This window comes from Mobula birostris, chromosome 5, assembly GCF_030028105.1.
Source record: "Mobula birostris isolate sMobBir1 chromosome 5, sMobBir1.hap1, whole genome shotgun sequence".
In the NCBI taxonomy this organism is placed as follows: domain Eukaryota; kingdom Metazoa; phylum Chordata; class Chondrichthyes; order Myliobatiformes; family Myliobatidae; genus Mobula; species Mobula birostris.
This window is the reverse complement of record NC_092374.1, coordinates 178815838-178841084: the sequence shown is the minus strand read 5'-3', so window position 1 is coordinate 178841084 and position 25247 is coordinate 178815838. Positions and strand designations below refer to the sequence as shown.

At 45.6% G+C, this 25247-nt stretch overlaps 1 protein-coding gene across 7 annotated transcripts; it reads right to left on the bottom strand.

Annotated features, from left to right (window-relative positions):
* Positions 1-1503: 1503 nt before the first annotated feature.
* LOC140198077 (uncharacterized) lies at positions 1504-22488 on the bottom strand. 7 transcript variants are annotated; one of them, XM_072258951.1, is made up of 3 exons: positions 21819-22488; positions 21272-21418; positions 1504-4550 (listed from the first exon to the last, which is right to left on the bottom strand). In XM_072258951.1, the coding sequence occupies exon 3, from the start codon at positions 4535-4537 to the stop codon at positions 3365-3367; it is 1173 nt and encodes a 390-aa protein (XP_072115052.1). In that variant the 5' UTR covers positions 4538-4550; positions 21272-21418; positions 21819-22488; the 3' UTR covers positions 1504-3364. The 7 variants fall into 7 exon arrangements, 3 of the variants coding, with proteins under 3 accessions (XP_072115052.1, XP_072115054.1, XP_072115053.1); XR_011886097.1 differs by lacking the exon at positions 1504-4550 and adding an exon at positions 19564-19789; XR_011886095.1 differs by lacking the exon at positions 1504-4550 and adding an exon at positions 19854-20651 and having other exon boundaries at positions 20780-21418.
* Positions 22489-25247: the final 2759 nt, after the last annotated feature.

The window sequence follows — 25247 nt, the reverse complement described above, 5'->3', positions numbered from 1 at the left end:
CATCTGTATGTAAGGGGTTTATTCTTTTATGTTACTGTGTAGGCTAATTAAAATGAATTCTTTGTTATGTTAAAAGCTGAGAAAGTTCTCTCGCTAGCAGCTTGTTTGGGTTATATTATTGATAATAGAGTAAACGAACCAATTGGGATAGATGTTATTCTTTCCAGTGTGTCTGCAAGTTATTGTGATGCGCGGGTTTTTGGGCAGAAGGCGCGAGAGAGAGAGAGAGAGAGAGGATGGACAAGGTGCTGTGAGCCGGCTAACGGGGTCAGATCCCAAGCAGGAGTCCAAGGTCCAGGGTTTTCGGCGAGGAGAGGAGACGGAGACAGACTCGTGTGGAGCGTCTGGTCCACCACCGTGGTTGGTCCCAGGCGGCAGGTCGAGGTGGTCAGAGGGGATTGAATGGCGAAGACAGGGTCGTTACTAGAGCTCCAACTGTTTGTGCATAAAGAGATTGAACTTTGCTAAATTGGCGCCTTTTATTTTCCTTTATATTTTATCTCTATTAATTATATAGTTCCAGTAATATCTATAAACTGTAATTTATTTAATCGTATCTGGTGTATTGTCTGTTATTTGGCGGGGTGGGGTACATCACACAGCATCCACACAAACTTAAGTACCCAGTCTGGGGGCTGTTTCCCCAGACGACAGTGAGTTTAGTGACCCTGAGACTTGCCGGGGGGGGGGGGGGCTACATGTATTTTACACTATTTACGTTTTAATGCACATTTTGTATTTTTTCATACCTCAATATATTTCCAAGTATATATTTCTGACTGAGCAACCTTGCAACAATAATTTCCTCTGGGATAAATAAAGCTTTATCTTATCTTATCAGTGGAAGAGTCCATGTGTTCCACATCACTATCTGCAGATCCCACAGAACCGTAGTGGAATCAGGTTACCCTCCATCCCCAGGGATTGTGTAAGAAGAGGGCAAATAAGGTGTGCAGGATCATTGCAAAGGGAAGGAAAGAAACTCAGAAAAAGCGTACAGTTGCGCTGTAGTCTGCACCTATACCATTGTACAGACAGCGATACAGGACAGAAAGAGGACCTTTAAATCCATGCCAATCACTGAACACCTAGTCACACTAATCCCAGAGACACAGGAGGTACTGTAGATCCTGGAAATCTTGAGCAACACACTTGAAATTCTAGAGGAACTTAGCATGTTAGGCAGCATCCACCATAAGCAGTCCCATCTGTTTGAACCAATTTTCCAATTCTAGTTGCATTTCACCCCTTGTCCTTCCATTGCCCATCCTTCCCTTTATTCTCAGTGCACTGTTCTCTCCTATTCGACTGCTTCATCTTCTGCCCTTTATCTCTTTGTCCATCATCTGAAATTCTCATAGCATCGTCTTTCATCCACCCAGCCCCACCTATCCACCTTCCCCCTCTCACGTGGACTCACCTATCACTTGCCAGCTCGTACTCCCCCCCCCACTTCTCCCGCCCTCTCTCTCTGTCTTCTGCCCCCTTCCTTTCGAGACCCCATGAGTGGTCGAGGCCCAAAGCATCAACTATTCATTTCCATTCACAGATACTGCCTGACCTTCTAATTTCCTCCACCACACAGTTGCTAAACTAATCCCATTCTTATATTATCCCTACTTTCCCATCGATCCCCACCCCCAAGTCCTACCACTGACCCACACTCTGGGGGAAATTTACAGTGGCCAACCAACTCATCAGTCTGCATGTCTTTGGGACGTGGAAGGAAATCGAAGCAGCCAGCGGAAACACTCGGGGTCACAGGGAGAAGGTGCGTAGATGGTGCCGGAAGTTGGGACTGAACTCAGCTCTACAAGCTGAGCCACTGTGCTGCCCTGTGGGGAGTAACCTGCTTACCTTTCCTTTTGGATTATGGGTATCACTGAAAGGTTCGGCATTTAGTGCCCATCCTGGGAACGCGGTGGGGAACCACCAGCTACTTCACAGCAGCAGCTTGTGTATGCCTCCATTGTGAAAAGGTGGGAAAAGAAACTTTTACAAGCCAAAGAGTCTGGATAAAGCCAAGTATCAAATTTACTGCACAGTATAAATGTATGCAAACGTAAGCAGGGAAACAGCATGCAATATTACCAACACTAATATTTAGAGCAATTTCTAAAACCAAAACAATGCAAAATTCACAGGGCACATCTCCCAGGTGGCAACAATACATGTTTTAGACTCCTAGAAAACATTACACTACATTGAACATTAGCTGGGCAAAATACATTCTGAGGTAAACTCAAGTTTCTTGATATATGTTCTTCTGATAGAGTATGTACACCTGTGTTTAGTACTGAACTCTTCTCTTTTGCATCTCCCTCGACAACGGAGTTGAACAGTGATGAGCCCTCTTCCCTGGTGTTGTGGGCTGGGCGTGTGCTGTGCCCAAACACTCCATTCATTTGGTTTCTAAAAATTATGGGAAGGGTTGTGCTCCTCTTACACCTTCACTTGCTAATCTCATGCATGTCTGATCACATGTGTCTCAGTGCAGAAAACTTCCAGAGACCGAAGATCCTGTCCAACAACAGCAACATATTTGTATTTGCCACAACGGAAGGAAAACTGGGTGTGCCATCAAAGACCCCAAAAACAGCCCTTCCAGCAAAAAGTTTGTTAATTCTCCAATCAGCAATCAGTTCCCACTGAGAATATATGTACACCATAATGGTGTCATTCAAATGGCTGGACTGATACAGTAGCTACAATTTCACTGACCAAATAAATGTAAAGCAAGATATCGACTTTGATGAAAGCCAGATGTGTTAACCCTGTATCTCCATCCAGTGGATACCGTCAGACTTGTTCCATGTCTCCGCTTTAACTTCAGATTTGCAGCAGCTGTACTATTTTGCTTTTGGACCAGCTTTTAAAAGTGGAAATTTTGAAGGGAAAATCTTCCATCAGTTAGGATGTGGAGTTCCTGGAATACAACATCCTTATTAAAGTGAGGTAAATGGGGGGAACATACCCCTGCGGAGATTTTTGACCTGCTTATGGTACGTATTCTAGATTTACCCCCAGTTTTACCCTCATTCCTCCAAGAATATACACGATTAAGGTGACAGGTGACGCCAATACTTCCAATGCTGACAATTCTTCCCACAACCATCTTTGAGTGTGGGCCTACCAGTGTATTATGACAGAGCGTTATCAGTACAGTTTGGCAGGTACCCATCCAGAAGCTTTTCAGCATTCAACCTTCCCTGTGTCCGCTCTTTTGAGTTAATCAACTAACTCTTTTCCTCCTCCTCCTCTGGAGATCTACAAGTCTTCCCTTCTCAAGGAGCATTTCCAATACCCTCTGGAAAGTGGTGTTGATTTGACTCTTTGGGCCAGGCTTTTTCCATAATCGCTGCCCTCAGGTACTCTTTGGCTTGCTTGAAGGGAGGATGGGAGGTTTCTCTGCGGAGTGGGTGTGCCTGTGTATCTCCAGGGAGGAGGAATAGGTGAAGCAGTGCTGGCAGAAGTCGCACTGGAAGCGCCTGTCGCCAGTGTGGGTGCGCTGGTGCTTGAGGAGGTGTGCCAGCTGCGTGAAGCCCCTGTTGCAGAACTCACACTTCAGGGGCTTGTCCCCCGTCGGGACGCACTGGTGCTTGAGGAAGTAGGACGAGCTGAGGAAGGCCTTATCACAGGCCTCGCAGTGGAACGGCCTCTCCCCTGTGTGGATGCGCCGGTGGATCACCAAGTAGGATGCACTGCAGAAGTCCCGGTCACAGGTCTCACAGCGGAAGGGCCTCTCGCCCGTGTGGCTGCGCTGGTGGATGCGGAGGTAGGAGACGTTGCAGAACACCTTGCCGCAGACGTCGCAGTGGAAGGGCTTTACCTGGGCGTGGCTGCGTCGGTGGATGCGTAGGTAGGAGAGGCTGCCGAAGGCTTTGCTGCAGACCTCGCAGCGGAAGGGCCTCTCGCCGGTATGGAGGCGCTGGTGCACCACCAGGTAGGCAGCGCTGCAGAAGTCCTTGCCGCACGTCTCGCAGCGGAAAAGCCGCCCGTCCTTGGGGACGCACTTGTGCTCAGCCAGCCGGGCTGGCGTCATGAATGCCTTGCCACACACCTTGCACCTGAAGCCCCGGCCGCCGGCGTGACTGCGCCGGTGCAGCACCAGTTGCGACTGCTTGGTGAAGGTGCTGCGGCACGTCTTGCATTGGAAGGGCTTCTCGCCCGTGTGCAGGCGCCAGTGCTGCAGGAGGGCGGTGGCCTGCGCGAACGCCTGCTCACACACCTTGCACTGGAAGAGCCGCTCGCCAGTGTGGACATGACGGTGCTTCACCAGGCTGGAGGAATGGCTGAAGCTCTTGCCGCACACTTCACACCGGAACGGCCTCTCACCCGTGTGCATCCGCAGGTGGGCACCCAGGTCGGAGGGCTGGGCAAAGGTCCAGCTGCACAGCTCACACTTGTATGGCTTCTTCCCCGTCAGGAAATGGCGTGACATCGCAGCCACTGGGCAATTGCTCTGGGAAACCGAGGGGCGTCCTCGCTGGGAGCCCTGGCGTTCGTCAAGTGCAGTCCATTCCCAGTGACTCTCCATCCCCCAATGCAGTCTGTAAACAAAACAACAAAAAAAAATCATGCATTGCAATACGGTATGGATCAGAGTGCTCTGATGTGCTTAGCTCATGTTGAACTAGAAACTCATCTAAGATAGTCGCATCTCCAAAGAGAACCTCAGATGTCACCTCAGCGCGTAGGCATTGAGACACAAAAGGCGCAGATGTTTCCTTAATTGGTCCCCCTCTGTCCCTTCAATGCATACAAAATGCTGGAGAAACTCAGCCAGCCAGACAGCATGTATGGAAAAAACGTGCAGTCGACAATTTGTGCCAAGATCTTTCTGCAGGGCTCTGTCGCTTTCCTCTCTCCTCCTGACATGCTCCCCTCCATCGCTCGATCTCTTTCCTTTCCTCACCCTCTCCATCTGCCTATCACCCACACACTCCTCCGACTGGATCCCCTCCCTTTATTTCATGCTCCACTTCCCTCTCCTGTCAGGTTCCAAACCTTCACCTCATCATCACTTCCACCCATTGACTCCACGTTGTTAATGCCATTCTACTTCTGCTTTTCCCATTTGCCTGTCACTTCCCTCCCCTCACCTGGATTCACCCGTCACCTGCCAACTCTTGCTCCACCCCTTCCCTCTGCCTTTCAATACTGATTGCTTCCCCTTCTCTTCCAGACCAGTTGAGGGATCTGAACCTGAAACTTTTACAGTCCATTCCCCTCCACAGATGCTGTCTGACCCACTGAGTTCCACCAGTGTTTTGTTTGTTGTTCTAAATTACAACATCTGCAGTCTCTTTTGTTGCCATTTGCTTGTGTTTGGCTTATATTCCTCTAAATGGCTCAAAGGCTCCACATTCTTCCTCTAAGGGCAATTCTAGTCACTCCACTACAGGAAGAAGGTAGGGCTTTGGGAAGGGTGCAGCAGATGTTCACCAGGTACTGCCTGGATTAGAGCGATGAGTTATATGGAGAGGCTGGATGGAAAATCCTACAGATGGTAGTGGATATGGCCCAGCTCATTATGGGTAAAGCCTTCCCCACCGCTGAGCACATCTACATGAAACACTGATGCAGGAAACCAGCATCCATCATCGGGGACTCCCATCACCCAGGACATGATCTCTTTTTGCTGCTGCCATCAGGAAGGAGGTCAGGAGCCTCAGGACTCACACCACCAGGTTCAGGAAGAGTTTCTTCCCTTCAAAGGGGATAACTTTACTCGCTCTATCATTGAAATGTTCCCAACCAATGGACTCTCCATGTTATGTTCTCGATATAGTTTAATTAATAAATATTATTAGCTCTATCCTTTTTTATTTGTACAGTTTGTTGTCTTTTGCACATAGGTTGAATGCCCTTTCTCATCTGCCTATCATCTCCCCCTGGGTCCCCTCCTCCTTCCCTTTCTCCGATGGTCCACTCCCCTCAATCAGATTCCTTCCTCTCCTGCACTTTACCTTTCTAACACACATGGCTTAACCCATCACCTTCTAGCTATCCTCCTCCCCCCCCCCATCTTTTCATTCTGGTGTTTTCCCCCTTCCTTCTCAGTCCTGAAGAAGGGTCTCAGCCCAAAACATCGACTGTTGATTCATTTCCATAGATACTTCATTGATTCTGTTATGGTTCTACAGATTTGTTGAGTATGCCTACAAGAAATAGAATCTCAGGGTTGTATAGGGTGACATATACAGCATGTACTTTGATAATAAATTTACTTTGAACTTTGGTAAACTTGGGTTGTATTTTCTGGAGCAGCAGAGGCTGGGAGACCTCATAGTTTATAAAACTACGATAGGTTGATGGTAGGAATCACTTCCTCAGAGAAGAAATCTTAAGTTGTAGAAGACATGGATTTAAAGTGCGAAACTTTAAAGGACATATTTTTCATACAGAGCATGGTAGGTTCTTAGAACAAGCTGCTAGAGGTTGTGGTGGTGAATTCAATTCCAATAACAGCATTTAAAAAACTGTTAGATAAAAACAAGAATATCCAGGAGTAGAGAAATATGGATCTGTTGGAATCAGAAGAGAATTAGTTTAATTTGGTATCTTGTTTTACGCAGACACTTTGGGCTGTAAGGCCTGTTCCTATGCTGTACTCTTCTGCTTTCCCCGTTCTCTGTTAAACCATTCCTATCTCTGTAACCATTCAGGTGTCTTTTTAATAGTTTATTTTACCTGCCTCAAACACTTTCTCATACAACTTATTCCATAAACACACCACCCTCTGTTACCTTGCAGATCCCTTTAAAATTGCTCACCTCTCTTTAAACCTATGCCTGCTAGTTTTTTTTTATTACTTTCTTCGGAAAGAAGATTGTGTGTGTTCTCCTCGTGATTTTATACATCTCTCTAAGGTCACCCCTCAATCTCTTATACATCAAGGGTTAAAGTCCTGGCCTGCCCAATGTTCCCTACAACTCAGGCCCTCGAGTCCTTGCACTAGAGACTGCAGGTGCTTGAATGTGAACAACAAAGAAGCAACTGGGAGAACTCAGAAGGTTAGGCGGTGTCTGTGGAGGGAAATGGACAGATAGTTGATGTTTTAGGTCAAAACTATCTGGACTACCTCCCTCTACAGACGTTGCCTGATTCAGTGAGTTCTTCCTGCAACACTGACAAAATGCTGGAGAAACTCAGCAGGTCAGTCATAGTCATGCTTTATTGATGCCGGGGGAAATTGGTTTCCGTTACAGTTGCACCATAAATAATTAAACAGTAATAAATCCATAAATAGGTAAATAGTAATATGTAAATTACGCCAGGAAATAAAGTCCAGGACCAGCCTATTGGCTCAGGATGTCTGACCCTCCAAGGGAGGAGTTGTAAAGTTTGATGGCCACAGGCAGGAATGACTTCCTATGACGCTCAGTGCTGCATCTCGGTGGATTGAGTCTCTGGCTGAATGTACTCCTGTGCCCACCCAGTATATTATGTAGTGGATGGGAGACATTGACCAAGATGGCATGCAACTTGGACAGCATCCTCCTTTCAGACACCAGCAGGCAGTATCCATGGAAATGAATGTACAGTCGATGTTTTGGGCTGAGACCCTTCTTCAGGACTGTAAAGGAAGTGGGAAAACACTAGAATAAAAAGGTAGGGGGGAGGGGAAGGAGGATAGCTAGAAGTTGATAGGTCAAGCCAGGTGCGTTGGAAAGGTAAAGTGCAGAAGAGGAAGGAATCTGATAGGAGAGGAGAGTGGACCATAGGAGAAAGGGAAGGAGGAGAGGACCTAGGGGGAGGTAATAAGCATTTGAGAAGAGGTAAGAGGCCAGAGTGGGAAACAGAAGAGACGGTAGGGAGAGAGAAAAATATTTTTACCAGAAGAAGAAATAAATATTTATTGCAGTTGAAATATAAGTATTGCTTCTCCTGAGGGTGGCCGCATATTGCCACAAGAAGAGGCCGTGGACCAGCAGGTCAGAACAGGAATGGGTATCCGAATTCAGGTGTTTGGCCTCTGGGAAGTCCTGCCTTCGGTGGATGGAGCAGAGGTGCTGAACGAAGCTGTCCCCCAGTTTACGGCAGGTCTCACCAATGTAGACGACCCACCTGGAAGTGTCGCCTCACCTGGAAAGACTGTTTGGGGTCCTGAATGGAGGTGAGGGAGGAGGTGAATGGGCAGGTGTAGCACTTTGGCCGCTAGCAGGGATAAGTGTCGGGACGGAGATTAGCGGGGAGGAACAAATGGACAAGGGATCCCTGCAGAAAGTGGAGAAAGTGTGCAGGGGAGGGGGAGGGGTAAAGATGTGTGCTGGATGCGGAGGCTCACAGGTGGGTAGTAGGTAAAGGCAGGAGAAACTATCACTGTTAAGGCAGTGGGAAGATGGGGTGACAACGGATGTTCAGGAAACAGGGGGAATTGCAGGTGAGGGCAGCATCAATAGTGGAGGAAGGGAAACCCCATTCTTTGAAGGAGGACAACATCTCTGATAACCTGGAAAGCAAAGCCACATCCTGGGAACAGGATGGGGATGAATGAACTGAGAAAAGGGAATAGCACTTTGTTTGTTTATTTATTTATATATATATCTATCAATCTTTCTATCATTCATTTTATTTATTTATTTATTGAGATACAGTGCAGAATACGCCTTTCGAGTCATGCCACCCAGCAATCTCCAAACTTAATCCTAGCCTAATCACAGGACAATTTACAATGATCAATTAACCTACAATCCGGTACATTCTTGGACTGTGGGAGGAAACCCACGCGGTCACAGGCAGAATGTGCTAACTCCTTCGGGTGGGAAGATGCACAGTCAAGATAACCGTGGTAAACTTCTTCCTGCAGCTTGTTTTCTACTTGTTTGATGGGTGACATAGACTCACACAGTGGTCCCAAAAGCTGCCTCACATCTGCTTATACCAGGGATTTCCATCCTCTGCCCAGACATCAGGAGTGAACATTTTTCCTTACTCCTACCTGAGATTATATTAGTTACTTATATTTCTGATTTCTAGTGAGAAGGTTTTGAGACAAGTGAATACATTCCATTCATTACCATTTTTAAAGATTAAATGCAGGTAAATGAGAACAGTAGAGTTGGATATTTGATGGTCACTGTGGACAAGATGAGCAGAAGGGCTTGGATCTTTACGGTACAACTCTATTTTGATTCAGTCACTCACACATGTTCTCCTTTGCTGAAGGTCCCTGGTGTTTAAAATCTTCTGTCAAGTTACAATCTCACATCCATGCGAACCTTACTCTTTGTACACAATATAGAGATTACAATTAGACAGAGAAGGTGAAAGTAATAAAAAAAATTGCCACATGCTGGTAATCTGAAATAAAAGCAGCAAATGCTGGAAAACACTCTGCAATTCAGGAAGCACTCTGTGGAGAGAGCAGCAGGCCTAATATAACAGTTCAGAGAATGCTCAGATCAGTCCCCTCACTTTTCAACTGGTGCTCCCTCACTTTCCACTTGAATAGCCAACAAGCCAACAGCACAAATGTTGAGTTTTCCTATCTCTGGTAATCCTTTCTTCGGTATTCCCAGTGCTTCGCTCTCCCTCATTCCAAACCTCCTCCAGCCCCACTATTTGTGTTTCCTTTGCCACCCTTACCAACCATCTTCATTCCCTCCCAGTTTGATGCACCTATTACCCATACATTTCACCCACTGGCTCTCCCCACCCTCCCACATGGTTCTAGTTCTGGTTCCATCCACCTTTCGGCTCTCCCAGTGGTTCCCGTTGTTGCCTTCCTTATTTATCCGGTAGTCTTTAGTGTTCCTGCTGCTCTGTTTCCATCTTCACCTGCCTCTTGCCACTCATGGCTGCATCGGCCTCTTTTTGTGTCTGCCTCCATCTAGCATCCACTTGCCTCCATCTTCCAACTTCACTCCTCCTCCAAAACATAGCTCGAACTGTCCATCATCCAACCCACTCCTCCAATCACCTCTGAGCTTTGTCCTTTGTCCCACCTCCCCCCCTATAATGCCACCACTACTCCCAGTCCTGAGGCAGTTTTTTGACTTAAGATGTCAACAGTTCTTCCTCCTCCATCTCTCCTCTATCTCTGCTTTAAATGCACTCAATGACTTGGACTCCAAAGCCTCTTGTGGCAACAAATTCCACAGATTTACCACCTGCTGACTAAAGTACTTTCTCTGCATCTCTGTTCGAATTGGACGTCCTTCAATCTTGAAGTTGTGCCCTCTTGTCCAAGAATCCCCTACCATGGGAAATAACTTTGCCATATCTAATCTGTTCAGGCATTTTAACATTTGGAATGTTGCTATGAGATCCCCTCTCATTTGCCTGAAGTCCAGGGAATACAGCCCAAGAGCTGCTTGATCTGCTAAGTTCCTCCAGCAGGTTGTTTATTGCACCAGATTCCAGCATCTGTAGTCTTGAGTGTTCTGACTTCTTGAGTGTTTAGAACATGGTAACAACAACATAACAGTATTCTTAATTGTGGATTAACCATGTACAGCACCCTCTCCATGAGAAATTAACTATGTGACCTGACACTGATGTTTTATTAACCTGCTTTGCAATGTTGAATGATTCTTGGATGATTTACATAATTGTATCTTATTCAACTCCATCACCTGGAATCATTTTCCAAACTGTATGTGTATTCCTTCATCTCATACCGATCACATCACCCAAGCAAAAACTTAACTAATTGTTCAAGAAAGACTTAATATTGTCATAACTATTACAGTCACATTAATTACACTCACCAAAAGGCACCTTCCACAAAGTTTAATTTCCAAAGCATTTAACTATTAGTTCTGCACTCCAGAACTAACCTGTAAAATCACCCAAGTACTTACTAAATGTGCCAAATATGTACTTAATAGTCTCTCCATGGAGAGTTAGACAACATGGAAAAAGGCCCTTTGGCCCAACTGAGCTACTCCCATTTGCCTGCAGTTGGCCCATTTGTAGCCACCAACATTTGCATGAAAGAGTTGCCTCGCAGGCCCCCATTAAATTCGCCTCCTCTCACCTTTAACCTGTGCCCTCTGGTTTTAGATTCCCCTACCTTGAGAAAAAGACTATGCCCATGATGATATTGTCAGCCTCTATGTTCCAGGGGAAATAACCCAATTCATATAACTCCACTCTTTTCAGCTGAATGGCATCTTTTCTACAGCATGGTGACCAGAACTCTCTCAATATTCAGTGTGCTCTCAATTCATCTGCCCAAGTCAACAGTGAATTAATTATCTTCAGAGCAACAGCTACAATGATTTGAATTATTAGATTAGCTTTGTTTGTCATGTACACATCAAAACATACAATGAAATGCATCATTTGTGTCAACTACCATCATAGCTTGAAAATATACCAGGGGCAGCCTGCAAGCATCACCATTGCCTCCAGTGCTAACAGAGCATGCTCACAACTTATTAACCCTAACCAATATGCCTTTGGGAATGTGAAAGGAAACTGAAGAGATGCAGTCACAGGGACAAGGTACAAATTTATTTCGGACAGCAGTAGGAATTGAACTCTGATATTCCAGCCACTGGTGTTGAAAAGTGATTTGCTACTGTGGGAGGAAAAAAAACAGGCTGCTTACAAGGGCACCTGCAGTGTAAACCAGTGTGATGCACTTCACTCCAGCCTGCCTGCAAGTTGGGAAATACAATCCTTCGATCATAAAACTGGTCAGAGATCTATAAAGCCCTGTCTTAAATATACAAATAGGACTTTACAAATTCGCAGTATTGCAGTTTCAAGCTGAAACCTCCACAACTGTGATTAAGTCAGAGAGATGTAACAAGGAAATAGCTCAATCTGCTGGAAGAACTCAGTGGGTCAAGTAGCATCTGTAGAAAGAAAGGAAATGTTGAGCTTTCAGGTCAAAACCCTGCATAAGAACTCAATCCTTTCCTCTCGCAAATGCTGCTTGATCTACTGTATTCTTCCAGCAGATTGGTCATTCTCCAGATTCCAGCATCTGCGGTATTGTCTCCACAACATGGAAATTGCCTTTTGCCCCCCAAGCCTGCGCTGGCTATTTACTCTAATTCATTTTATTCTCCCCATATTAACTCACCTACTCATGGGACAATTATAACCTACGAGCTCACACAGTCATACAGAAAATGTGCAAACTCCATATAGGCAACACCTGAGGTTAGAATCGAACTTGGGTCTCCGGTGCGGTGAGGAAGTGTCTCCAGTGCTCTGCCACTATGCCAGCCATGTGCTGCAGCTTCCATTCTGGATGCAACTGAACCTCACAAAGAAAGGCAAATATGTTACTTGGATCTGTTTGCTTGTGGACTTGAAATTTGGGGCTTCCTTTGATGCTCCCATGACCTGTGTCCATCACCTACCCAGCAAAGCACGCTCCACCTCCATGAGAAAAGCTAATGAACAGCAGCTTGAAAATCTTCCATTCAACACCCAATGCCTGAACACAGACAGCTAACAATTTTAGTGTCTCAGAGCTATGGAAATTACCCTCTAGCCCAACTCATCCATTCCAACCAAGCTGCTAGTCCCATGTCCTTCTACATATTTTCTATCCATGTGCCTATCTATTGAACATAGTAACTGTTGCTACCTCTACAGCTTCCTCTGGCAGTTTGCTCCATATATCCACATCAATCTGTGTGAAAAGGTGTCCCCTCAGACCCTTTCAAAATCTTTCTCCACCTCTCATTTCAGATTCCCTCACAATAGGAAAACAGACCGTGGCCATTCACTTTGTCTACGTTCCTCATTATTTTATGGACCTCTGTAAGCACACCCTCAGCCCTGTACACTCCTGGGAAAACAATCCCAACCTTTCCTTATAACTCAAGCCCTCCACTCCCAGTAAGATCCATACCCATCTCTTCTACACCCTTTTTCAGATTCCTGACATTCTTCCTATATCTGTCTATCTCATATGGGAGATCAGCAGTTTCATGTCCAAGGTATGTCCACCATTTGTCTTCATGCTTGTGACCAGGAGTTAAAGACCAGCCCTAGGTTGGGGAAGGTAATAATGTCTAATTGACAACTTCTCCAAGTCAGTGGGACCATGGTGACCTGGGCATAAGTTTGCAGTTACTGATCTTTGGCGCATGTCATTCACTGTCTTCGGGCTATGATGAACACAATGTGTTAACTCTGCAACCTTGTAAAGAGTTAAAACACACACACACACACACACACACACACACACACACACACACACACACACACGTCAGCCCACATTCACTTCAAAACATTTCACAAGTATATCAGAAAATCATTGAAAATATTGCCCCTATACCGGACGGCAAACAGCAGCAAGGAAACAGGTCCTTCAGCCCATCAATTCCATGACAACTATTAGCCGTCCATTTACATTACTCATATTTCATTCTCCAACTGAAGTTTGGTGGTGTTATGGATAGTGTAGAAGCTTGTCATAGGATACAATGGGACACAGAAAAGATAGAGAGCTGGGCTGAGAAGTGGCAGATGGAGTTCAATCTGGGCAAGTGTGAAGTGATACACTTTGGAAGATGAAAGTGAAGAAAGGAGTACAAGATTAATGCCTGTATTCTCAGCAGTGTGGAGTAACAGTGGGATCTTGGAACAACATCTATAGATCCCTCAGAGTTGTGAGGGTGGTTAAGAATGTGTATGAGGTATTGTTCTTCATTAGTCAGGGGTCACGAAGTAATGTTGCAGCTCTATAACTAAACTTTGGTTAGACCTCATTTGGAATATTGTGTTCAATTCTGGTCCCCTCGTTACAGCAAGGATGTGAAGCTTTAAAGAGGGAGCAGAGGAGATTTTCCAGGATGCTGCCTGGGTTAGAGAGCCCGCCTTAATGAGGAAAGGTTGAGCAAGCTGGGTTGATTTTCCTGTGGATGCTGCCTGGCCTGCTGCGTTCCACCAGCAGTTTGCGTGCGTTGCTTGAATTTCCAGCATCTGCAGATTTCCTCGTGTTTAAAGTTGATTTTCTCTTTGGGGAGGAGGATGAGAGATGGCTTGATCGAGGTGTATTCACCACCCTAAGGTGCTCTGAAGTGTCAACAGATAACAGATCACGCCTGCTCCTGACTATTCAACAACCTCCCTCAATCTACCAGTTTGCAAATAAAGAAAATGCATCGTTACTATATATCACATTCATTCTCCCCGGTATATCTTACAGTTCCGACCCTTTCCCATAACAGCAACAGTAGTGGCCCCGTCCATATCCCCACACCGCTCCGGTCTATGCGTCCAACCATCCCCCATCTCAGCCTCACCGTCTCCGCTCCGCTCATTTCGGCTGCTCGCTCTGCAACGAAAGGAGGCCGCGGCCGCTGTAAATGGGCGGTTCTTATCTGATTGGCAGGTCAAACAGCCAATCTAGTTCTTCCTGCGCCCGAGCTGTCAATCACCCATCGGACCCCCGCGGCGCCGGCGGACTGAACGGACTTGCTGCATTGCTGGGTGGACGTCCCGGCTGCAGGGGCCCGGAACATTGGTGGTTTTGGGGCAGCAGTGGGGTATCTGCAGCTAAGTATTCATGGGTGCTTGGTGCTCGGGACGGATCCAGTTTCCAAGCTATGACTTTTAAGAAGTGTCCTCTAAAACAAGTAAGAGTCTCCAAACAAAGACCAGAAAATTGCGCACATTTTTGAATCATTACATTCCAAATGAAGAATGAGGGGTGATATTTTTGAAACATGTATAATGATGAGTGCATGAGAGGGTAGATATTGAGATGGTTCCCCTAGTGGGAGTCTGAAATCTGGGAACATAATTAACGCTTCTCACAGTGGATGGTGAATTCTCCATCCCGGGGATTTATGGAGGCTGGATCACCGGAGGAAGAGGGTAACAAAGGGGAGGTTGGTTTATTGTCATACGCCTGCATACCAGGGTAGAAATGCCATGAAAATTACTCACTTTAGCAGCATACTGCAAACAGGATACAGGATATTACAAACATTACAACATTGACATGGGTAAACAGTTTCGAAAGAGAGGGAAATTTATGCCACAGACCTCTAGTGAACGCAGTCTTCACGACAGTACAGACATATAGTAAATTCAGACTTCTAATGAATACAAACCCGGAATGGACACAGTCCTCTAGTGAATACAGACATAGTGAATTGAGGATCTGGCACAGAAGCGGAGATGAGACCTGGACCAGATCAGTGCTGATGGTAGAAAGACAAGAAGCTACAGATGCAAGAATCTGGGGCAACAAACAATCTGCTGGAGGAACTCTGCAGGTTGAGTAGTATCTTTACTTATCTCCCTCCAGCAGTTTTCTCCAAACTCCACTCCCCTGATTTCACTCCATCTGCCTCTTTTTTTCTGTCTAACCTTTAGTCATCTACCACTGCCTCCCAATGACGCCCCCTCGAGCACACAGGGCTGTCCCCCCCACTCCCCCTCGAGCACACAGGGCTGTCCCCCCCACTCCCCCTCGAGCACACAGGGCTGTCCCTCCCACTCCCCATCGAGCACACAGGGCTGTGCCCCCCCACTCCCCCTCGAGCACACAGGACTGTCCCCCCCCACTCCCCCTCGAGCACACAGGGCTGTGCCCCCCCCACTCCCCCTCGAGCACCCGGGGCTGTATCCCCCCCCACTCCCCCTCAAGCACACAGGGCTGTGTCCCCCCCCCCAACTCCCCCTCAAGCACACAGGGCTGTGCCTCCCCCCACTCCCCCTCGAGCACACAGGACTGTGTCCCCCCCCAACTCCCCCTCCAGCACACAGGGCTGTGGCCCCCCCCACTCTCTAGCGTGCAGATGAATAGAGCTTTACTCTGATATCCTATCTAAAACACAGTCCCTGCACTCAGCCCACCAAGTACCGCAGTGTTTCGACTTTACGGTAGCCGCACTATTCTAATGTCAAGATGCAAGCCATACCACAAGCCAAATGCTGATTTTACTAATCGCCTGATTAGTAAAGATCTCAGAAGCTCATGATTGCAGTCAGTAAACAGCAGTTTAAGAACTCAGTCATAGTTGTTCAAGCCAATCAAGTTCCTGCCTATACTAAAAAACTGCTTTTCCCCTCCCGTTCCCCTACCATCACCACTCCACAGATGCTGAAATCCTCCAGCAATGTTTTCCACTGCAGATTCCAGCTTTTACAGCCTGCTGTCTCTACTAATCCCATTTACCAGCACTAGGTCATTCTGAACTTGATGATTCAGGTTGTAGGAGTCTCTGTCCCTGATAACCCTGTAGATTTCAGTCTCTGAGGCCAATGTGAGAGCATCCTTCAGGAGGCTGAACCTACAGAAAACAGCCAGCCTGGATGGGGTACCTGGTCAGTAGTAAAGACTTGTGCTGATCAACCGGCTGGAGTGTTCACCAAAATCTTCAACCTCTTGCTTCAACAATGAGGTACCCATCTGCTTCAAGCAGGCCTCAATCATGCTAGTGCTGAAGAACATGGTAACCTACCTCAGTTATCATTGTCCAGTAGCACTTACATCCACAATGAAGAAGTTGGTGATGAAACATCAATTCCTGCCTGAAAAGTGACCTTGATCTGCTCCAACTTGCCTAGCGGCACAACAGGTCCACAACATATGCCATTTCATTGGCTCTTTTCTCAATGCCAGAGCATCTGGACAGAAAAGACTCATACACTGCAGATGCTCTTTATCTACTACAGCTCAGTATTCAATACTATCATCCCAACAAAAATAATCTCTAAGCTTCAAAACCTTGACCTCAAGTCCTCCTTGTGCAATTGTTTCCTCGATTTGTTCACTTGCAGATGCCACTCAGTTCATATTGGCAACAACATCTCCTCCATAATCTCCATCAGCACAGGGGCTCCACAAGGCTGTGAGCTCAGCCCCCTACTCTACTTGTTTTATACAAGTGATGGCAAGGCTAAGCACAGCTCCAATGCCATATTCAAGTTTGCTGATGACACAACTGTCACTGGCCAAATCAAAGGTGGTGACGAATCAGTATATAGGAGAGAGGTTGAAAATCTGGCTGAGTGGTTCCACAATAACCACCTTTCACTCAATGCCAGCAAGTCTATGGAGCTGATTATTGACTTCAGGAGGAGGAAACTGGAGGCCAATGAACCAGTCTGATTGGGGAATCAAAGATGGAGATGGTCAGCAACTTTAACTTCCTCAGTGTTATCATTTCAGAAGACTGGGCCCAGTATACAAGTGCAATTATGAAGAAAGTTTGCTTCCTTTGAAGATTGCAAAGATTCGGCATGGCATTTAATACTTTGACAAATGTCTATTGATGTGTGATGGAGAGTATATAGATTGGTTGCATTATAGCCTGTTATGGAAACATCAATGGCCTTGAACAGAAGGTCCTACAAAAAGTAGTGGATACAACCAAGTCCATCACAGGTAAAGCCCTTCCCACCATTGAGCACACTTACACAGAGCACTGTCGTAGGAAAGCAGCGTCCATCACCTGGAACCCCCACCATCTTGATCATGCTCTCTTCTCGCTGCTGCCATCAGGAAGAAGGTACATGAACCTCAAGGCTCACACTACTAGGTTTAGGAACAGTTACTACCCCTCAACCATCAAGTACATCAACCAAAGGGTACAACTTCACTTGCTCCATCACTGAACAGTTCCCAGAACCTATGGACTCATTTTCTAGGACTCTTCATCTCATGTTCTTGATAATTATTGTTTATTTATTATACTATATCTATTATATTTGCACAGTTAATTGCCTTTTGCATATTGGTTGACTGTCCACCCTTTTGGATGCAGTCTTTCATTGATTCTGTTATGGTTCTTGGGTGTACTGTGTTTTATATGGATAGATATAGATATAAATTTACCTTTAACTTTCACCAGCCTCTCAGTCAGTGCACTCCAGAGTCCAACCACCCTTTGAAAGAAGAAAGTCTTTAGTTTCCCTCTAAACCTCCAGCCTCACCCTAAACCCATGCTTTCTAATTTTAGGTACGCCTGCCATGGAACAAAGTTTCCCTGTATCTAATCCTCATAATTTTGTCTATTAGTTCCTAAATTAGCTTCCCCCAGCCCAAGAAAAACAATCCCAGCCTCCCCTCATAATTGAAATGCTCCATCTCAGGCGAATCTGCTCTCTAAGGCTTCCCAAATTTTCAAAAGCGTGTCATTGTATTTGATCCTTTGATAAGTAAATCGTTGAATAAATGCATTTAACCTAAATGATACTGAGCATTTACTCCTCTCCACCACGAATAGCAGATAATCAACGAGTTCTGGCATGGTGAGGTTAAGGAGGCGCTGACACAGGCAGTGAGAAAGGTAGATGGCGAGCTGGACTTCATCAGCTGCTGCATTGAGTGCAAGAACTGGGAAATCAGATTAGAATTGTACAAAATGTTGGCTAGACCTCAGAGTGTTCTGCACAGTACGGCCTCAAGTTAAAGAGCATGCATAAACAAGAAGGTTAGGTGTACTGGAGGGCTTGAGTTATAGACACTGGATAAGCGGAGACGGTTTCCCCGGAACTGAAGGCCGAGTGGTGGCCTTATAGGGATTTATAAAATGATGAAGGACATAGATGGGGGAATAGTCACAGTTTTTTTTACCCCAGGGATAGTGAAGTCTAACACTAGAAGACGCAGGTTTAAGAAGAAAGAGGACAAACCTTAAGAGGACTTGAGGAGCATTTTCCCCACAGAGTGATGGGGATATGGAACAAGTTGTCAGTGAAAGTGGTAGAGTCAGTTACAGGTGCAACTTTTAAAAGATAGGTGCATGGATAAGAAAGGTTTACGGCCAAACACAGCCAAATAAGATTAATTAGATAGGAATTACGCTGGGCATTGAAGAGTTGGTTCTGCGCTGTATAATTCTACAAGGTTATGAAAAAAAAGTAGGAATTGGCTATTCATTCCCAGTTCCCACACTCCCTCTCACATACTGGGGACCCCAGTTCTCGCCTTCTCTCCAGCATACTGGAGCCCAGTTTCCCCACCCTCTCTCCATCACACCTCATTCCCGGTTACAGAATCGGATTTATTATCACCAGCATGTGTCGTGAAATTCGTTAACTTAGCAGCAGCAGTTCAATGCAATACATAATATAGAAGAAAAAAATAATAAATTACAGTAAATGAATAGATTAAAAATCATTCAAAAACAGAAATAATATATATTAAAAACGTGAGGTAATGTTCATGAGATCAATGACCATTTAGGAATCAGATGGCAGAGGGGAAGAAGCTGTTCCTGAATCGTTGAGTGTGTGCCTTTAGGCTTCTGTACCTCCTACCTGATGGTAACAGTGAGAAAAGGGCATGCCCTGGGTGCTGGAGGTCCTTAATAATGGACGCTGCCTTTCTGAGACACCGCTCCCTGAAGATGTCCTGGGTACTTTGTAGGCTAGTACCCAAGATGGAGCCTTCTACCCTCTGCAGTTTCCTTTGGTCCTGTGCAGTAGCGCCCCCTCCCCCCCATACCAGACAGTGATGCAGCCTGTCAGAATGCTCTCCACGGTACATCTATAGAAGTTTTTCAGTGTTTTTATTGACATACCAAATCTCTTCAAACTCCTAATGAAGTATAGTCGCTGTCTTGCCCTATTTGTCGCTGCATCGATATGCCGGGACCAGGTTAGATCCTTAGAGATCTTGACACCCAGGAACTTGAAACTGCTCACTTTCTCCACTTCTGATCCTTCTATGAGGATTGGTATCTTACCCTTCATCTTACCCTTCTTGAAGTCTACAATCAGCTCTTTTGTCTTACTGACGTTGAGTGCCAGGTTGTTGCTGTGACACCACTCCACTAGCTGGCATATCTTGCGCACTCCCTTTAACACAAACCAGGGTTTCATCACTTCAATCCCTCTTTCATATGAGGATTGAAATCTGGAGAGAAAAACAAACTGCTGGATAAATGAATCAGAATCAGAATCAAGTTTATTATCACCGGCATGTGACGTGAAATTTGTTAACTTAGCAGCAGCAGTTCAATGCAATACATAATCTAGCAGAGAGAGAGAAAAAAATAATAAATAAAATAAAACATAATTAAAAACAAGTAAATCAATTACATATATTGAATAAATTATTAAAAAGTGCAAAAACAAAAAAAGTGAGGTAGTGTCCAAAGCTTCAAAGTCCATTTAAGAATCGGGTGGCAGAGGGGAAGAAGCTGTTCCTGAATCGCTGAGTGTGTGCCTTCAGGCTTCTGTATCTCCGACCTGATGGTAACAGTGAGAAAAGGGCATGCCCTGGGTGCTGAAGGTCTTTAATAATGGACGCTGCCTTTCTGAGACACCGCTCCCTAAAGATGCCCTGGGTACTTTGTAGGTTAGTGCCCAAGATGGAGCTGACTAGATTTACAACCTTCTGCAGCTTCTTTTGGTCCCGTGCAGTAGCCCCTCCATACCAGACAGTGATGCAGCCTGTCAGAATGCTCTCCACAGTACAACTATAGAAGTTTTTGAGCGTATTTGTTGACGTGCCAAATCTCTTCAAACTCCTAATGAAGTATAGCTGCTGTCTTGCCTTCTTTACGACTACAGCAATATGTTGAAACCAGGTTAGGTCCTCAGAGATCTTGACACCCAGGAACTTGAAGCGGCTCACTCTCTCCACCTCTGATCCCTCTATGAGGATTGGTATGTGTTCCTTCGTCTTTCGTCTTACTGACTTTGAGTGCCAGGTTGTTGCTGCAGTACCATTCTCACTCAGAGGCATATCTTACTCCTGTACGCCCTCTCGTCACCTGAGATTCAAAGAACAACTGAGCGGGTTAATCAGAATCTGTCTGGGGAAGTGAACGATTTGTTTTTCAGTACAGGCGGGAACTTGCTGGACTTGGACATCTGACTTCTTCACCTGCAACTTAATTACCATAATCGCTAGCTTCCAATATTTTCTCTCCCACGGTTTCTTGCAGACTGGGTTATTGCATGTCAGGATGTAGATTTTCTTTCACACTGTGGCCAAGTTGCTATAGCAGCAGTTTTTGCCTTTTCCAAAGATCACCAACTCCCGACGATTCGACCAACACAAGCACACTCCACCACCCAGAGAGCCCATAGGCGGATTCATGAGCCCTGCAAACATAGAAACATGGAAAATCTACAGCACAATACAGGCCCTTCGACCCGATTTCAAACGATGCATGAAACTTTCCGCATCAAATCCGTGGTTTCGGTGAATGCTTTGCCCAATTAATTTTGCTTTTTCCGGCGGCACCTGCTAGAAATTCAGACTCTGCACAACCCAGCGCTGTCTTCTGTTACATAGCGACCAAACCAGCCTCTTTCAAACAGCTTCCCCGTGTGCCGTGAGACTGACGCCCTGTACTCAGCAGTGGCAAGGTCTCACCCTGCATCTTACCTCGTGTCACTGTCCACACAGGACCGTCGTGTTGTGTTCAGGAAAACTTGTGTCCCACTCGATCACCATGGTAAATGTATCCTGAAAAGTTCATTGCGGTATACAACACGTCCTGGCGCCAAACACAAAAGCCCTGGTAACAAATTCCTGAAAAATATTAATAAATGCAAAAGGCGATGTCTCAAAAAGGCGGCATCTATTATTAACGACGCCCATCAACTAGACCATGCCCTCTTCTCATTGCTGCCATCAGGGAGGAGGTACAAGAGCCTGAAGAGGCACTCAACGTTTCGGGATGGCTTCTTGCCCTCCGCCATCAGATTTCTGAAAGGCCAACGAACCCATGGGCATTTACTCAGTGTTTTCCCCTCCAATATCCCCAACTTATTTAATCTTTTTTATATATACTTATTGTAAATTATAGTTACGTATTGCAGTGTTCTGCTACCGCAAAACAAATTTCACGACACGTGCGGTGCTAATTAAACTTAATTCTGATTCTTCAATCCTCCCCGATATATCTCCTTGGTCTCTTTCTCTCCCTTACCGTTCTCCCCTTTGTAACCGCCATCATTCCTGTCCCCTCTTCATCCTGACGCAAGAGGTCGACCCGACCCGCCGACAACTTCTCCCCCACCCACCCCGGGCGCTACTCGACCCCGCTGCGTTCCTCCAGTCGTTTTTTTTTTGCCTCAGAATGTGGAGTTGTCTTCAACGTTTCACCAGAAGGAATCACAGGGTAAACCTCCAGGGACTTGTTTGCATCCTTTCCAGAGGGATGGACTTCCAAAAGAACAATATTTCCCACGAGAAATTGGTTTTCACCACAGCGAAGAAACTGAGAATTATCTGGGACTCTGCATTTCTTGGGTCATCACGTGGCATCTTAATTTTATAAGTTAGCCCGCAAAACTCAGCCCAGCTTTCAATTAATTTACAGTATCAGCTTGAGAGCTAAGCACATATCTCAAAGTAGGCAGTCTGGATGCTTTCACAGAACACGAGGCACGTTTCCTGTGCCCCCTCCCCCATTCTCCTATGGACATTGCTGGGTATTTTACTGTTTAAAAAAACGCAGCAGAAAAATCCCATTGAACCCTTTCCCGCTCACTTTGTTTCCAGACACAGGAAAGAGCTGAATCTTAAACACCAGAAATACTTAAGATGCTGGAAATCAAAAACAATACACACAAAATGCTGGAGGAACTCGGCAGGTCAGGTACCGACTATGGAAATAAACGGTGGGACCCTTCTGTAGGAAGGGGGTCACCTGATTGGCAGGTGTTTTAACCAATCAGCGGCACTGGGTTATTATGCAATCGCAACCACCAACTAATCAAACGCTGATATGAGCAGCTTTTGTTCTACTGCGGACAACACACACAAAACGCTGGAGAATCTTGGCGGTTCAGGCAGCATCGATGGAATTGAATAAGCAGTCGCCGTTCGAACCGAAACCTTTCATCAGGACTGTTTATTCATTTCCATTGCGGCCGTGAGTTTCAATGTGAGGCCAAGCATTTCGAGTTGCACGAGTGCGAAATGTTGCATTTAGTGAAGTTAAACAAAGTTAGAACCTTTATAGTAAATGGTAGCGTTGTAGAACAAAGGGACTGAGGTGTGCAGGTACATATTTCTCTGAAAGTGCCATCACTGGTAGATAAAAGTGTCGAATAACATTTTGATATACTGGTCTTCATCAGTCAACACACTGGGTACAGGACGTTATGCTGCATTTATGCGACTTGGTGATGTTATATAAGCTCAACCCTCAGCCTCCTACGCTACAGTGGAAAACGTCTTAGCCTATCCTGCATCTCCTTATAACGCAAGCCCTCCAGTCCTGGCAACATCCTTGTGAATCTTTACTGTACCGTTTCCGGCTAGGCAACCAGAAATGCACACTGTACTCCAAGTAAGGTCTCACCAATAACTTCTTCATTTGTAACATGGCGCCGCAGCTCCTGTACTCTGTACCCTGACTGATAGAGCAAAGTATAACACCTGACTACCCATGTCTCCACTTTTAGATAACAACATACCTGTACCCCTGGAGTCTTCCTTCTTCTTTACTCTCCAGGCATCAACATTTACTGTGTACGTCCTACCTTACTTTATCTTACCAAACCGCTGCACCTTGCTCAAGTCTGCACCTATCTAAGAGTACAGTATCTTAAAATACCCTATTGAATCTGCCTCTATCACCTTCGCTGGCAGTGCATTCCACGCTCCCACCACTCTCTGTGTGAATTGATCTGGATCTATTGTAATTTTAGATAATCCTCTTCACTGTACACTACACGTGACATCATCCACAAATTTAATTGGTTGAAAGTCAGTGTGAAAAAGATCAGTCTGATTCTCTATGACTTAAGTATATTCAGCATTGCTCATCTTTGCTAACTGTGACAGATAATTCCATACGTTCACCACTCCATGAATTTGGTTCTAAATAGCCTACCTTTGTGGGGGTGTAACTACTTCAATAGTTGGGAAGATGTTAGAGTCCATTATTGAGAACGAGACTTTGAGATACTTGGAGCACGTGATAAAATACGCCAAAGTCAGCATGGTTTCCATAACGGGAAATCGTGCTTGACAACTCTGTTGTGATTATTTGAGGAATGATTGTTGATGCCAGACTGGATGGCTCGAGAATCTCAGAAACTGCTGATCTCTGGGGATTCTCACGCACAACAGTCTCTAGAGTTTACAGAGAATGCCGTGAATAACAATAAAGAACGTCCGGTGAGTGGCAGTTCTCTGGGTGAAAATGCCTAGCTAATGAGGGAGGTAGGAGGAGGATGGCCATACTGGTTCATGCTGACAGGAAGGCAGCAGAAATACATGGTACAACAGTGGCGTGCAGAAGAGTAACCGGGATGGCTGCGGCAGCAAGGGTCCATGAGCATTTGGGCATTTTGTTAGGTACAGGAGGTACCTGAGTGCATTATTATTCAACAGTGAGTGCACTCAAGCAGAGTATTTTCCACTGTCATAGGTGGCTGGAATTATCCAGTATTGTCAGAGTGGAGCAACACACATCAAAGTTGCTGGTGAACGCAGCAGATCAGGCAGCATCTTTAGGAAGATGTACAGTCGACGTTTCAGGCCGAGACCCTTCATCAGCAACTTTGATGTGTGTTGCTTGAATTTCCAGCATCTGCAGAATTCCTCTTGTTTGCATGGTTAGAGTGGAATTTGTTTAGATGTCACTGTTAGTAGGGGAAGTGCCCCTCATCTGGAGAGGGAAGCACTTCACATCCTACCATTTGCTGTCCGGCAAATACGGTGGGTTCTGGTTAATTAGGGAGGGAGGGAGGGATCTGCACCTTGTAAGGCATGAAAATGCCCGACGCAGGCCTCAAGGTCTGAGTCGATGTTCCCTCCCTGGTTAATTAGACCACTGGTTAATTGGGGCAGCCACGTACATGGGACAACTCTTAAAAGACAAAAATGCGTTGAGAAAATAGCTGGGATTCCCTTCATTTATTTGTGATATATCAGAGGGGAAGAGAACCGAGTAAAAATTATGAATCAGAAACCCTTCTTTCGGAACAGCCTCTCCCCTTTATTAGTGGTGCAGCTAATTAATTCAGTGCAGAACATAGAGGAAATTTGTATCTTATTACTCATTAAGACTGGGCTGTTATACCTTAATCCTGAACTATCTTCCAAGCCTTGTCAGCATGTTACTGAACGTTAATAAAGTTCAAAAACAATATAGGTCTTGGCAAAAGGTCTACAGTATGTCTATTGTATCTCTGCCTCGCATAATTTCATACACTTCTGTCAGGCCGCCCCTCAACATCCGAGGCTCCAGAACAACAAAAAAACTGGACTCTAACTTCTGTTTATAACCAGCAACTGCCGCGCCTCTCTGTTAGTTTCTATTTCTCAAACTGCAGGCATCAAGACTGCCTGGTAACTGGTGATCAGATTTCCTTAAGCTTCTAATTGGCTGCCTGTATAGGAA